Genomic DNA, 15,354 nt, shown 5'->3' on the forward strand with positions numbered 1-15,354 from the left:
TTTCCGGAATATATTATTTTCAATTCCGGATTTTTATTTCCGGAATTAAGGGCATTTTTGGAAATTAAAAAAATATGTTGGGTGCAGGTTAAAAATGATTGGGTGCAGGGAGCATTTGCCGAAAACTAAAAACAAAAATCTCTAACATTTCTTACCCTCGGAACCATTTATGTAATAAAAAAAAGAAAAAAAGAAGAGTGCATGTTAAAGAAAAAATGGAAAAAAAAAGTATTATGAAAGAATTAATATGCATTAAGTAAACGTTGAAAGTTAATAAGACAGATACGAAAATATATATAATTTATAAAATGTAGAATAGGAAAATTATAAGTATCGATGTCTACGTAGGTTAGGGTTTAGGGTTTAAGAGACATATTTAACATCGTCATTTTTTATTTTTATTTTTTCTTTTAAGAGACGTTTGAATATAATAGAGAAAGAAAAAGTATATATACTCTCATTAATCTATAATATGTGAAACTATATTATAACTAATGGAACAAAAATATCTGAGAAAAAAAAAACAGAATAGCTGACGCGAGACGAAGAAGATAAGGGTGTGGTTGTTAGAGAAAGAGTTGACTTTTGGAAAAGAATGCACGGCGTTGACCTCTGTGTTGGGATACAAAAGAGTGTAGTGCTCTGCAACAGTGTTTCGCAATCCAAATTGTTGCGTGGAGAGAAATGGCGGATACGATTGTGGTGTTCCTCATAGACAAATTGACGAGGCTGCTGGTGGAGGAAGCCAAGCTTCTCGCCGGCGTGCGCGACCGAGTCACGTTGTTGCAGAGCGAGCTCAGGTTCATGAACCTCTTCCTCAGAAACTCCCAAGGGAAGCGCAAAGAGCATGACATGGTCGGAGAACTCGTCAACCAGATCAGAGACGTCGCTCACGAAGCCGAAGACGTAATCGACACCTACGTCGCCGCCATCATCAAGCAGAGCCGGAGGAACGTGATCGGAAAAGTCGGTTTCCGCGGTGTAGACCACGCGCTCATGCTCCACCAGGTGGCCGTGAAGATCGACGGGATCAAGGCCAGAATAAAAGAGATCTTCGACAACAGCGAGAGATACGGTATTGAGGATGGAAGGAGGAGCAGCGAGGAGGAAGCGGAGCGGATTCGGAAGCAGCGGAGGGAGGTGGAGGAGGAAGAGGTGGTAGGGTTTGCGCACGACTCCAAGGTTGTGATTGAGAAACTGATGGTGTCCGATTCGCGCCTTAAGGTCGTTTCCATCGTTGGTATGGGTGGTTTGGGGAAAACCACGCTTGGTCGAAAGATATATAACTCTAACAGAGTGAAGAACACGTTTCCTTGTCGCGCATGGGGTTATGTCTCTAACGATTATCGACCCAGGGAGTTTTTCTTGAGCCTGCTCAAGTGTTTGCTGTCCACACCAAAGTACAACGGTTTGTTCAAGAAAAGAGAAGAGACGAGTGTGAGTGATGAAGAGCTGAAGATGAAGGTGCGAGAATGCTTGAACAGAAGCAGCAAGTACTTGGTGGTGGTGGACGATGTTTGGCAGAAACAGGTGTGGAATGAGGTGAAAGGGGCATTTCCCGATGACCACAATGGAAGCAGAGTGTTGATGACTACTCGTTGGGCTGAGGTGGCTTCTCACGCAGGCCCTGTTCCTCCCTACGCCCTTCCCTTCCTCACCAAAGAACAGAGCTGGGAGCTACTTTCCAAGAAGGTGTTCAGGGGAGAAGAATGTTCTTCTGATTTAGAGTCTCTGGGAAAATCGATCGCTGAAAGCTGTGATGGGTTGCCACTTGCCCTTATTGTGATGGCAGGGATTTTGGCTAACAAGAAGTCACCAAGGGATTGGTCTAGAATCAAGGACCATGTGAACTGGCATCTTGGGAGGGACAACACTCTGAAGGACATACTCAAACTCAGCTATGACTCTCTGCCCGCGAGGTTGAAGCCTTGCTTTCTGTATTTTGGCATGTACCCTGAAGATTATAAGATCCCCGTGAAGCAGTTGATCCAGTTGTGGATATCCGAAGGGTTATTATCCCAAGAAACTTCTGGGGGCCAAGACACACCAGAGCCAGAATACATTGCGGAAGAGTACTTGGATGAGCTAGTGGATCGAAGCTTGATCCAAGTGGTTAGCAGAACCAACGATGGGGGAGTCAAAACATGTCGGATTCACGATCTTCTTCGCGACCTTTGCATAAGCGAGAGCAGGGAAGACAAGTTCTTCGAGGTTTGTGGAGAGATTGATGTTCAAAACCTCAATAGTTGTCCCCGTAAGTTGTCTCTGCAGGGTACTCTGTTTCATTTCTCTTCGAGTATGGAATCTGATTACACCATCTCCGCGACGCGTTCCTTGTTATGCTTCGGGCAAGAGGTGTACAAGGTTAAGCCAAACCACTGGAGATGGCTTCTCAAAAGCTTCAGGTTGGCTCGCGTGTTGGATTTGGGACGAATGAATGTTAACTCAATACCCACTGATTTGGAGAAGCTCATTCATTTAAGGTACTTGAGAATACAGTCTCATAATCTTGAAACTATTCCAGCTTCTATATGCAGATTGTGGAATCTAGAAACCTTGGATTTAAGAGGGTCACCCATAAAATCATTTTCTGGTGAATTGTGGCAACTCAAGCAACTAAGGCATCTTCTGATGTTTGGACCTGTGGGGCTCCCAGAAATGCTCTCAGAAAGTAAAACTGTGCCCAATCTTCAAACCCTCTCAACCGTGGCTCTTGATCCGCGCACAGCATCGTTGCTGGATAATCGTAGATTCCCAAGGATGACAAAATTGGGTATACATTGCGAAAGACGTGACAAGTGCAATGCCCGTATACAGTTGCAGAACCTCCACCGCCTGAGCCATCTCCGGAAGCTGAAAGTGATCGGAACTACTGAGATTCCACAAAATGCAAATGTGTTTCCGTCAAACATCACCAAGATATCCCTCACAAAGTTTGGTTTCTTCAACTCCACTGCCATGCATACGCTGGGAAAGCTTCCCAACCTTCAAGTCCTGAAATTGTCATCGCAGACAAATGATACTAGATTTGACCTGCATTGTGCCACGGGAGGGTTCCTTCAGCTTCAAGTGTTTGAAATGGTTGCGATCAAGGTCAAAATGTGGAGAGTAGACAGAGGTTCAATGCCTCGTGTTCGTCGTTTAGTCGTCAGAAGCTGCAAATCCTTGACTCAGCTTCCAAAAGAAATATGGTCTTTGACTACCTTGCGAGAAGTGCAGGTCTTGTGGCCCTGCACAGAATTGGCAAAAGGACTCCAAAATTTGGTGATTAACAATGCATGTAAGCTCGTCGTCTATCCTCTCTCACCAAATGATGAATCAGATTTTCCCTAAATAAATGGCTAATTAGTTAAAATACGTTTCATTTTTTTTCCTTGCTTCATAGAAAAATGCATTATATTGTCACTTTGGTCCTAACTATATGACTGTAGAATTGGATGTAAATGAACATAAGATAAGTTGAGCAGTTGATAGCTTTCTTATCTGAAACTGAAGGCCCACTTATTCACAGGTGAGTCCTTTTTCCTCATTGTCTTTGTCATATTTAAAGCTTCATTCCATGATGTGTCTTCCCTCAACAACCATGGATATCTATTTTCAATCTGATTCATGCTGATTTCTTGCACATCCCAAAGGACTAGTGCCTCATTTCTAATTGACTAAGAATACAAATTGGTCTGTTAAATTAGACTTGAGTAAGTCTGATTTGCATATCCAAAATTGAGCTTTATTCTCACAAATGAGATTATGGTGGATTTTTTTTGAAGTATTTTCTGATATTACATAAAATCTAATAGCAATTAAATGCCCTGAATTGAAATGTTTTCAATGCTTATAAACTAAATAAACAATATTTATTGAAAGACAAAGTGAATGCCTGGTGATCATGTACAGAATTAGCAAAAGGGCTTCAAAATTTGGAGGTGAAGACTGAGTAAAGCTTGTTGTCTATCCTTTCAATCAAATGAAGAATTAGATTCTTTATTAATCAATAGCTGGTTAATTAAAAATATATGTCATTGTCATTGTCTCAATCATAGACATAGTCTATATAAGTTACCTTAATCTAAACATAAAGTTAATCGATTGATAGATTTTTGTAGTTTAAATTAGATATATAATACTTTTGACTGCATTATAAAAACTTATAGTAACTTTGTTATTCATAATACATGTGAAGAATAATAATATAAATGGTTAAGTACGATTGATTACTTGTGGGAATGTATTACATATTTATAATGATTTAGTTACTTTATAATTTCGATGAAGATGAAATTCAATTTCGTTTCAAAATTCATGAAATATTGAAATTTGAAGTTTTGTTACAGTTTTTATTAATAGAAAACGTTTTAAAGAATTTTAAAGAAGAAATATATATTTAAATTATTCTCAATCTCAATTTTTAAACTATTAAAACATGATATGTTGAAATATTTACTATAATATTAAAAATAATGGCAATAAGTGTGATTTAAAGAATAAAAAAATGTTTAAGGCTTCTTATCATACTTTTTAAAAATAATTTTATTTAATAATTATTTAATGATTACCCTTGCCGTCAATATAAAAAATCATAATTTCAATTAAAGAACTAAAAACTATTAGATCACATCATGCAATTTTCCTAACGAAAGCTCTTCAATAATCACGAGGGATTGAAGCCAAAATTAGCTTTGCCTTTTGGAACCTTATTTTAAAGATTTATAACATTTAATGAATATTTAGTTTGATATCATATCAAATTAAACTTAGATATTTGAATCATTTTTATTTTTTTAAATATAAAATGTAGATCAAAACTTTAAATCTGAATTAAATACGCTGTAAATCAAGTTTATATAAGATAATTGATATCCATATACGTTTGATGATAAACAACTCTAATCTTTAATTAAATTTTTATTAAAATTAAGTTAGTATCATTTCAAAATACAGAGTATAACTTTTTATAATGGGTTGAAATATTATACTAAATTTCATTATAAATTCATTTGTGACATAAAACTTTATAAATACAAAAATTACTTCAATATAAATTAAGTGTCATGATTATAAGTGTGAGTTTTTTTCTCATTAAATAAGAATGTCCGAAAAGTGATATATAAGAAGAAAAAAAAATTATTTTAAGATTTGGAATTAGAGGTGGTTTCTTGACTTTTTTTATATGATGCTTTTGATTTTTTTTTTTTAATTTTTTTTTTATTCATTGTTATTGATATTCTGATTTTTTTATAGGGAAAAACCGAACATTGATGATGTAATTTTTCATTAGTTTTCCTTTTTTCTTCCTTGTTATTATTTAAAATGTACTAAATCCATTTTTTCTCCCTTTTATCCACCTTGTTATATTTAAAATGTAATAAATCCGATTCAATTACAATTGTTCATTGCATAAACAGAGTGAGAATGATATTTCAATGATTGTACTAATGATCTGGTAATAATTGACTTTTTTTGTTCCGTAATGTAGGTAGGGACAACATTTAAAGAACACAAGGTTTTCTTTCTGGGGTCAAACAAGAGTGTTAAAGTTAATCAATTCTAATTAAAACATACAAACATGTTGAGAAATTGAATTTGATCACAGTGTATTTGAGAATGACATCATTGAAATACGATTTTATTTTTTAGTTTTTATTCTTCAAAACTAAATTAACTTAATCTGCAAATACCCTAGTTATACCACGAAATCGAAAATCCGAGTTGCTGGCTATATTCTGAAAACTTTTCGGTAAAAACAAATGTCCACGTCATATTACAGGTTAAGAACATTAATTCCAATTAAAGATTATAAAGCGGAATTAATGTCCATTGGAGATGACTTAACCATTCTGACAGGGCAAGATCCACTAGAACAGTATAAATAAGAGGGACATCATAATGAAAAATAATGTTATTCTGAATCTTGAACTAGATCACTCACGTTGAATCAAAATATATTTTGCAGATACCTCTGAAGAAAAGACCGAAAGAATTTGATAGGAGACATTCGGTTTGGGATCCACCTTCAACACCACTAATAAAGCCAATAAGAGAAAAAAAAAAAGACATTCAGTATCTTGATACATGCTTAGTACATTTGAATTTTCTTAATTTTGCTGTGATTGATGTAGAAATCACTGCACAGACACTGCATCCAAGCAATTCCCATCAGAAGTCTTTATCTTTGGAGGGTTTCCCTTGATCAGATGAATCAAACATTTAGCCAATGAGATTTCATCTTTTTGACAAGGAAACCCCATAAACTTTATCAGTTTTAGATGTTCCAGTTCAGTGCATTTAGTCTCTTTCATCAAGCATGAATTGGACCCTTTTGCTGAATAACTTTCAGGATCAATCTGCATATCAGTTAGTGAAAAATGAATCATGTCAGAAAGATTAAAAACTAAAGCAGAACAACAGGTTCAATAATACTTACAGTCACAAAAAGTTTCTCCAAGGAAGGACATAGTTTCAAGAAGGAGAATAAGACTTCCATGTTGAATTCCTTCTTGTTATAGCTGTCAATCCACCATAACTCTCTTAACTTATAGAATCTGAAGCTCCCAGATAGAAGAGAAATTGATGGCAATATTAATTCCTGTAAAAAGAAAACCTTTTTATGTCAAATCATTCATAGTAAGTTGCACAGTTATACTTAATATGAAAAGTTTTTGAAAAAAAAAAATTCATAGTACAAAAATTAAAAGATGAGACATCTTGGTCATGCTTCTCATCATCAAGTCATAAAAATATGCCTTTTGAGGTAAACCAAACCAAGTATCTCTAATAGAAAGTTAAGACCAATCTCTTGAAAGTATTACAAACTCTTTCAAGCAACTAACATTTTTTAACTAGTGTTTTCTCATACACAACAAGAATGTAAGAATCAAATCTCAAACAGTTAATCATATGTTTAAAGAGCATGGTTATCTGTTAATTACACCACACAATGTTGATATCACAAGCATATGCTAGGTGATAAAAATGTGCATAGAAGTGGTAGGTTCAACCCATGTTACAATTTCTCAAATGTGCATAAAAAATTTACCAAAAAAATCAACATGGCATACCTCAAAAGTCCATTTACAGAGAGTAAGAACTTCAGAGTTCTTTATGGTTAACAGGGTTGCATCAAAATCCTTGGTTGTGAACTCATTGCAGCTCAGTCCTAGTCTGAAATCAAGCATGGCATGACTCAGGTTGAAGTGATATTCTGGCCTAATCAAAGGAAGAGGTCCACGGAATCCAAAAGACTTGAGTTTAGAAGTTCTGAGATTGAGAAACTTCAGCTCTAAGCAATCCAAGATGGCTAACTTGTGAAGCTCTGAGGTGGAATCAACACTCAAAGACTCCAACCCTCTGCACTCAATGAGCACCAAGTTCTCAAGGTGCACCAAATTTGAAACAATGGAAGAGGCTACCTCACTGGTGAAACAACTCACAGATTTCAGATAGAGGGTTTTGACTGAAAAAGTGGAAGGAAAAGACTGGTAGGTGGGCATGAGTTGTTGTTTGAACAACAACTCATAATCCTTTTGAAGCTCTTCCTTCCAAAGGGTGAAATCAAGCATTAGCTTACTGTTATTTGCAACAGTTGCCAAAACCACACCCTCTTGAGCAAAGTGAAATTGAAGCTTTCTGGGATGCTTCAATGGATCAAGCTCCTCAAAAGTTGCCATCAACTCTGCAACAACACCTATGATATCCTCTTCACTTCCATGTCTCACAACAGCTTCATTCCACAGGTCTCTCCACCTGGTAGAAAGGAGACTGGTTTCTAGTGCTGATTCATTTGGTAGAAAAGAAACTATGCGACCCAGAATTTCATCTGGCAGATTGCTAAACAGATCCTTTCCCATGTAATAATCTCTTCTTTCAATATGATCTTGCTTGGTCTAACACTTCAATCACATCTGCAAAATAAGAATTTTACAAGTATCATAATCACTTTTTCTGCTGTGATCATAACTATAGTTGCAACCATAAATTACAACTATGTGGACACAACAAAAAATGAAAGAGAAGGGTATTAAATGCTGTTTGAAAATGAACTCTTGTTTAGTTAATAAGACAACACAGACAGGTGTATATGGTGAGGGACCAAGATAGCTTGTTACTGTAAATAGTAAAAACATATATTTCACAAATAAATAAAATAATTATCAAATAAATAAATTAATATTTTAATTATTTTCATTTTATTTTTTTAATTTAAAATAATATAATATTATTATAAAGGGTTGTTAAATAGTATTATTTACTGTTTGCAGTGTCAACAAAACTTTTTCCCACATTTATGGAATCTAATATCCAAAATAACATTTTTCTATCAAATGCTTATATATTAATAATCTTTCACTAGATTAGAACTCCAGACAAAAATATTTTTTTTAAATGAAACAGTTTTGAAATTACATTGTGTCAATTGTCAATTTACATGTAAATTGAAAATTGAGAGTGAATTTGTCAAAAAGTAACATTTTTCTATATTTTTCATTAAAATATTGTAAAATTACAAGAAAATCATTAAATAAAAATTAATTTTAGAGAAAAAAAATTTAGTTGCTATAATGATTAAATTAGATACCATTTTAGAGACTAAAATAATTGTTGGTTTCTAAATTAGTTTCTATTTTTGATAAATAATTTTTAAATTGGTATATAATTAGCTATCAAAGTTTTAACTACCAATTATTTAAACTCTAAACTTGGTAGAAAAAATTTGGTAGCTAATTAGATACTAATTTAAAAACTATTTATCAATAATATAAATAAATTTAGAAATCAATAATTTTTTTAATTTTAATTTAGATCAGTATAATGACTACTAATTATTTTTTATTTTTAAAATTAGTTTCTATTTAATAATTATATGATATGAAAATCTACTTCGAAGAATTAGAATATTCTAGTAATATATTTTTCAAAGTCTCAAAATTCACCATTTTAAAAAGTTATGATTTCATGGTACCAAAAAGGAAAAGATTTGTGTCTAATGAAAAGAGTAGCTTCTAAAATGGTCAAAATCAACTTATAATAACAATCTAGCATGAGATCTTTCAAAGGTCAGACAACTTATAATGAAAAGATTTGTTTTTTATTAAGCTTTCTTATAACTTGTTCATTTGAAATGGGGAGAAGCTTGTAGCTATGAATAATGGACCCATTACATTTTTATTAATTTTTCTCTTACCATTAAGATCTTGAATGAAGAAAACCTAACTAAGACCATTTCTGCTACATGGACTTAATTAAAAAAAACAAAATTTTGAGGTAAAGTCAAGGTTGTAACAATTTTGCTGATGAAGGAACAGACTCTGAGGATTTCGTGCTCCTCTTGGAATTGCTTTCTTCTAGAAAATATTTTCATGTTCACTCTTCAATGCCTCAATTCTTGCCTATTAATCTCAATTTTTGTTGCATAATTAGTTTTCACACATTAAAACAGGTAGACAAATTAAAGCCAAATTCTTATTATAACATTATAAAAAAATTATTAAATAAAAATTAATTTAAAAATAAAAAATAATTAGTTATTATATTAACTAAATTAGATATTATTTTAAAAATTAAAAAAATTATTAGTTTCTAGTTTATATTGATAAATATTTTTATTACCAAATTTAAAATCTAAATAATTAAAACTTTTGTAACTAAATAGATATCAATTTAGAAACTAATAATTTTTTTAGTTTTTAAAATAATATCTATAATTTAGGTTTTAATTACGAATTATTTAGATTCTAAATTTGGTAGCAAAAACTTTGGTAGCTAATTAGATATAAATTTAGAAACCATTTAACAATAATAGAAACTAATTTAAAAATCTAAAAGTTTTTTTAATCTCTAAAATATCTCTAATTTAATCATTATAACAATTAATTATTTTTTGTCTTTAAAATTGGTTTCTATTTCATTATTTTTTTTAGTGTAAATTAATCAATATTACAGTTAATTATTTTATATCTTTAAAATTAATTTTTATTTAATAATTTATTAATAATATAAGTTGAATTTTATAGAATTGTAAGTACATAAGTACTAAATGTGTGAGTGTGGGACCTAAACAAATTAGGGTATTGAAAACACAAGGGGAGTGTGGGGGAACAAATGTCTCTTCACACGACACTTCTTCCTAATTAAAACAATTATCAAACTTGGAAAATTTATGTACTACCAAAACTCTTTCTCATAAAAAAATATTTAATATCTGTTTGTGTGGACTCTAATTTTTTATCCTATAAATTTAATTTTTATTTTTTAGTGATGTTTAAAATAGTTTTTAATTACATTCTTGTATGTTTCTTAAATTTGAAAAATTAAATAAAGACTCTAAACAAAGTAAATGATGCATCTAATATAAAATTTATATTCAATATTATAAATTTGCGAGCAATTAATACTAATAATACCATAAATGAAATTGGTTTGTGATCTAATGAGATAACAAAACTCGCTATAGAACCAAAAATTAAACACTCTTAAATAATTTACATTGTTTTAAAAATAAATTTTATTTACTTAACTACGTATAAATATATTAAAAAAGTTGTTAATAGTTTTTGTTTATGGCAGAAATGAAAATCACATATATTTCATTTATAATAATAGTTTAAAAATCATGTTATAAATTCTTAAATTAAAACATTATGTAAAATATTGAATGCAAAGAAAACAATATTTATAAATATGTGTACATATTGTGTTATAATCAGTAGTAGTTTTATACTTTATATTGCCATTTTACACAAACTCATAATTTATTTACTATTATAAGTATGAGTTCATCATATATTCTTTATTACATTTAAAACAGTAATATTTTAACCTTGCTTATGTTTTTGGTTATTTTTAATTTAATTTCACCAAATAACTCACAAGTGAAATATTAATTTACCATATATATACTTACAAAATAGTGTAAACTTTTTATCATAATTTCAAAAGTATGATAACTCAATTGAACGCCACTTTTCAATATTTATGAATTTTATTTGTTTCCCATTATTACTCATTAATTGTTACAAGCTTATATTTTTTTAATTCATACCATTAGGTTCGGACACTCATATTAAATGACGTGTAGTCGTAGGACACGTATAAATTTTTTATTATAATTATAAAATAAGGAAAAAATCATTTTGAACTAGTAATAAAAAGTATTTTCTTTTTCAGAAAAATCCAAAACATATTTGTACACATAAATCTTTATTGTTAATTTATATAATTCATAATTATATAATATATAGATCCGTATACCCATATTTTATATTTGAGAATTATACGTTTCTTCGTGTTTGTGTCGTGCCCTTTTCAGTGTTTATGTTAAATACCCGACTTTTCTTATTTTTTATTCCCATATTGATCTTAATTGCAAATATTCCTCTCTTACATTATTCTTTAGTTTTCTTTATCACTTCCCTTAATTTTTTATCTATAAAAAGTAAAAGAAATTCAAATTTTTTATTCTATTTTTATGCTTTCCCTTATATTTTTTTATTTTGTTCTTATAAAACAGATTATTAAAAATATAGTATATTAATGACCATAGTTAAAGGAAAAAACAGTAGAGGAAAGTTGAAAAGGAGTGATATTGATTAGTCTAAATGGTAAACATTACATGCAGAAGTTCCTTGTTCATCTCTACAACACCAAAGAAAGAGAAATTGTAGTTCCTACAACAGAAATATAGAGTACCAAGAATCCTTCTAATTCTTAACCATCTCTAAAAGAGCTTAAACCTTCAGCAATTTATTGAATCCTCAATATGAAGAGCACAAACACACATTAAGATTTATCAAAATGAAAAAATCTAGAAGTCACTGCTTGAAAGAGGTTCATGACCATCATCACCAATGAAGATGTTATCATAGATAATTGCAGCAAGTGCTGCACCAATGAATGGTCCAGCCCAATAGACCCAGTGATTAGTCCATTGCCAGGTAACAACAGCAGGGCCAAAGGACACAGCTGGGTTCATGGATGCACCATCAAAAGCACCACCAACTAAGATATTGGCACCAACAAGGAAACCAATTGCAATAGGGGCAACAATTCCCACATTCCCTTTCTTTGGATCCACTGCTGTGGCATAAACTGTATATACCAAACCAAAAGTCATCACAACTTCAAAAATCAATGCATTCCACACAGACACACCTGGGGATAGAGAAAAGCCTGATGTTTCCTGCAATGTGCAAGTTACAAATAAGAGTTTCAACCATGGAGTGAGTGCAAAAGTGTTGGGAAAATCAGAACTAATTCTCACTTTTTTGGTGTAGATACAAAATTGTCACTTACAGAAGAAATAAGCAGATAATAGAAAATAAAGCAAAATAAAATAATAAGTTGAGAATAATATTTCCCAACTTGAGAAATAAAAACTCACGGGACTCTAGTTTAAAAAATGTCTCGACTATGAAAATAAGATTACAATATTTGTTTCTCTCACTCTTTCTTTTGCATTCTTCATTAAACACCGAAACAGTGTCCATTGAGATCTTCCTGAGTTGGTGATTTTCCCAACAAAAGGTTACTATCAATTATTAGTGGCAAAGTTAAAGCTGAAGGAAGATTAAATGGTTACCATTCCACCAGTTGCAGACTTGAGAAGAATGCATGCAACAACTGAACCAAGTAACTGTGCAATCCAATACAAAATACTTCTGAGGAGGGTTATGTTTCCTCCTACAAAGGCACCAAATGTGACTGCAGGGTTCACATGACCACCAGAATGGTTTGCTCCAACAGAAACAGCCACAAAAAGCCCAAATGCATGAGATAGTGATGCAGCTATGAGACCAACAGGTGTTGCAGGTCCATTGTTGGTAAGTTTGCCTACACAAATAGCCAATTAACAGTCATTGCACTAGCTACACACAAAATCCTAACACTAGATTAAAAGTTTACAAATATTATGTAGCTAGCATCATTTAGAATGGAAGTGTAGAACTACTACATGTATGTGTGATTTGTGAGTTACCACTTTGTCTCAAAACAACTCTCTTAGTTTTCTATTACTGTAAGCACCTAGATAAAGGAGAAATTATTACTTAAGTTTTCTTGTTTAACGATTTGTCCAGATTTGGAAGACGTGGTACATTTTATGCAGATTTTTTTATTTCTATATCCTCATCGCAGGGTCGGTTTGATGGGTTTGATCCTTGAGTGTTTGATTTACTTTGGTTTGCTGGCAAAGACTAAGTTTAGTTGTTGGACTTGTGTCTTGTCTTGAGAATGTATTCTTTTGGAGGATTGATGTAATTGTATTATGGTATGTTAATGTGACTATTGTATTGTAATATTTGTTGGATCCTAGATGGTTAGCACACTGAAGTGTCTCATTTTATTTTATCTATTATTTACTCATAAAAAAACACAATCACCTGATGTATATCAGAGATTGATTAAAACCACAAACACAATGATTCTAGACTATACAGAAATTTTCCTTGGGGAGGCAAAGAAGAGAAAGTCTCAGAGGAAGATCCAACACCTGACAAACTCTACACTAAAGTCCTAAAAACTTATGCTACTGCCAATTAAGGTGTGTGTAGCACTTCAAATTATGGTAAATTATTCTGAAATGCAATAATGGGAGAAGCTTGTAAAAGATTTCTTGGAGGGAAAGGAAGAGTATGTAGAGTGCTCACTGTAAGCCATGCCAGATCCTTCCCCAGCAAAAACAAAAATGATCATAGAGAAAAATTCTGCAAATGCTGCTCTAATTGCATCAGGTTGGCCAGCTTCTGCAGGGGACCCAATTGCAATTCTATACATTGCCATTGTTATTGGCTAGCTCAGGAATCAGAACCTCAAGAAACAGAACAAAACTTAATGTCTCCCTCTTTTCTTTTCTATATAATTTAGTTATAAGTGAGGACTAATTGTGATATTTGCACTCTAAACACCAAAATTAATGGCCAAGGAAACGGTCAGTGAAATGTGCAATGATGCAAAAAAAAAGTTTAAATTTTCATTTGTTGCTGTGATGTGATGTTGTCATAATTTGGCGTGTGTGGCTGTGATGTGATGTAGCTGAAATCTGAGATCAAAGGATTGTTGCAAAAAGAGTTTTTTTTTCATAATATTTTCTGCATCAGAGAAAGTTATGGCTAGCCAAATAGGTTGTAGTTTCTGTCTAAGAATATAGTAATCACTTCTATTTATATACAGTTAGAATCCAAGTTTTAAAATTTCATCATTTTTGTTGAAATTAAATTTGAGTGAAATAATTTATGTTTTGATAGTGAACTAGTATCTTGACCAATTTTTTTGAAAATTTCATATTGAAATGATAATATTATAATAATAAATAAATTACATATATTAGATTTAATAAATCTAAGATGTCATATATTAAATTGTAATATTAGTTATACAATAATTTATAAGTTAAAATTAAATAAATTAAGAATCATATAAATTAAAATATATTTCTAAAATTATATATTTAATTTATAATATTATAATATTAGAGAAGTAAAGAGAAATAATGTTGATATATTACAGCCAATTTGACATTAATAAATATGAGTTGTATCATAATTATAAATCAAAATGGCATGAATTATTAAGTACCTAACCAAAAACAAAATTATCATGACCAAAAGTCTCCCCTTTGAATATCAAAGTTTTGAAAGATCTGTAATGTTACAAAAATAATTAAATAAGATCTATTAAATACGAAAATAATAAAATACATAAACTAAATATACCTTTTATTTGAACATGGTTGGTAATCAAATGAGTTCTCTGAGTAAAATTGAATTTTGATGTGAGTATGTTTAATTCATTTGATAGCTACAAAAATAAAGAATAGGGTATCTTTGAGATACAATATGCATATGAGATAATAATGAAGAATGAAACTTTAAAAATCATATATTGGTGTAGCTGCCTTGTATGCATGATTTTGAAAAATATTGCATGTTGACTTCCTACTATTAAATAAACATTTTTGACATAATACTTGTCACATAACGCAACATATGATTAATTATAGGAAGTATTGTTAGAGAAATAATGCAACAGATTCTTTACTTCTTTACAACTCTATTTAACACTCAATTCATACAACAATTTCAAGAAAAAAAAATAAAAAATTTCAGAACAACAGTTGCCAAAAAAGATGTACTATTAAATTAAAAGTTTTCTGACAGCAGATCTGGTGAGTAAAACAATATAACATATCGAAAAACAATACAACATATATGGACTACATAGCTGCTTTTCTTTAGGTGCTATAATATGAATGTTGATTAATATTATATTTAATGTCAACTCATCAATTTCCACAACCCGTTAATTGCATTAGCCCAAAAAAATAAAAAAAATCTAAGTATAACCCTCGACAATTAATAAACACAT

At 31.4% G+C, this 15,354-nt stretch overlaps 3 protein-coding genes across 3 annotated transcripts; 1 reads left to right on the forward strand and 2 right to left on the reverse strand.

Moving 5' to 3' along the window:
• The first annotated feature begins 488 nt into the window (after window positions 1-488).
• LOC137823866 (disease resistance protein RPP13) lies at window positions 489-3,558 on the forward strand. Its single transcript, XM_068629175.2, has one exon. It carries the CDS (start codon window positions 685-687, stop codon window positions 3,331-3,333), a length of 2,649 nt encoding a protein of 882 aa, XP_068485276.2. The 5' UTR covers window positions 489-684; the 3' UTR covers window positions 3,334-3,558.
• Window positions 3,559-5,896: 2,338 nt separating this feature from the next.
• On the reverse strand, window positions 5,897-8,045 carry LOC137824494 (F-box protein At2g39490). The gene is made up of 3 exons (XM_068630152.2): window positions 7,056-8,045; window positions 6,422-6,583; window positions 5,897-6,341 (listed from the first exon to the last, which is right to left on the reverse strand). The coding sequence occupies exons 1-3, from the start codon at window positions 7,842-7,844 to the stop codon at window positions 6,120-6,122; spliced, it is 1,173 nt and encodes a 390-aa protein (XP_068486253.2). The 5' UTR covers window positions 7,845-8,045; the 3' UTR covers window positions 5,897-6,119.
• A 3,542-nt stretch (window positions 8,046-11,587) lies between these two features.
• Window positions 11,588-14,025, reverse strand: LOC137824729 (aquaporin TIP1-3). The gene is made up of 3 exons (XM_068630401.2): window positions 13,638-14,025; window positions 12,572-12,822; window positions 11,588-12,172 (listed from the first exon to the last, which is right to left on the reverse strand). Exons 1-3 carry the CDS (start codon window positions 13,768-13,770, stop codon window positions 11,798-11,800), a joined length of 759 nt encoding a protein of 252 aa, XP_068486502.1. The 5' UTR covers window positions 13,771-14,025; the 3' UTR covers window positions 11,588-11,797.
• Between the last annotated feature and the right edge of the window lie 1,329 nt (window positions 14,026-15,354).

Source organism: Phaseolus vulgaris, chromosome 8, assembly GCF_051622355.1.
Source record: "Phaseolus vulgaris cultivar YP4 chromosome 8, ASM5162235v1, whole genome shotgun sequence".
Taxonomy (NCBI): Eukaryota; Viridiplantae; Streptophyta; class Magnoliopsida; order Fabales; family Fabaceae; genus Phaseolus; species Phaseolus vulgaris.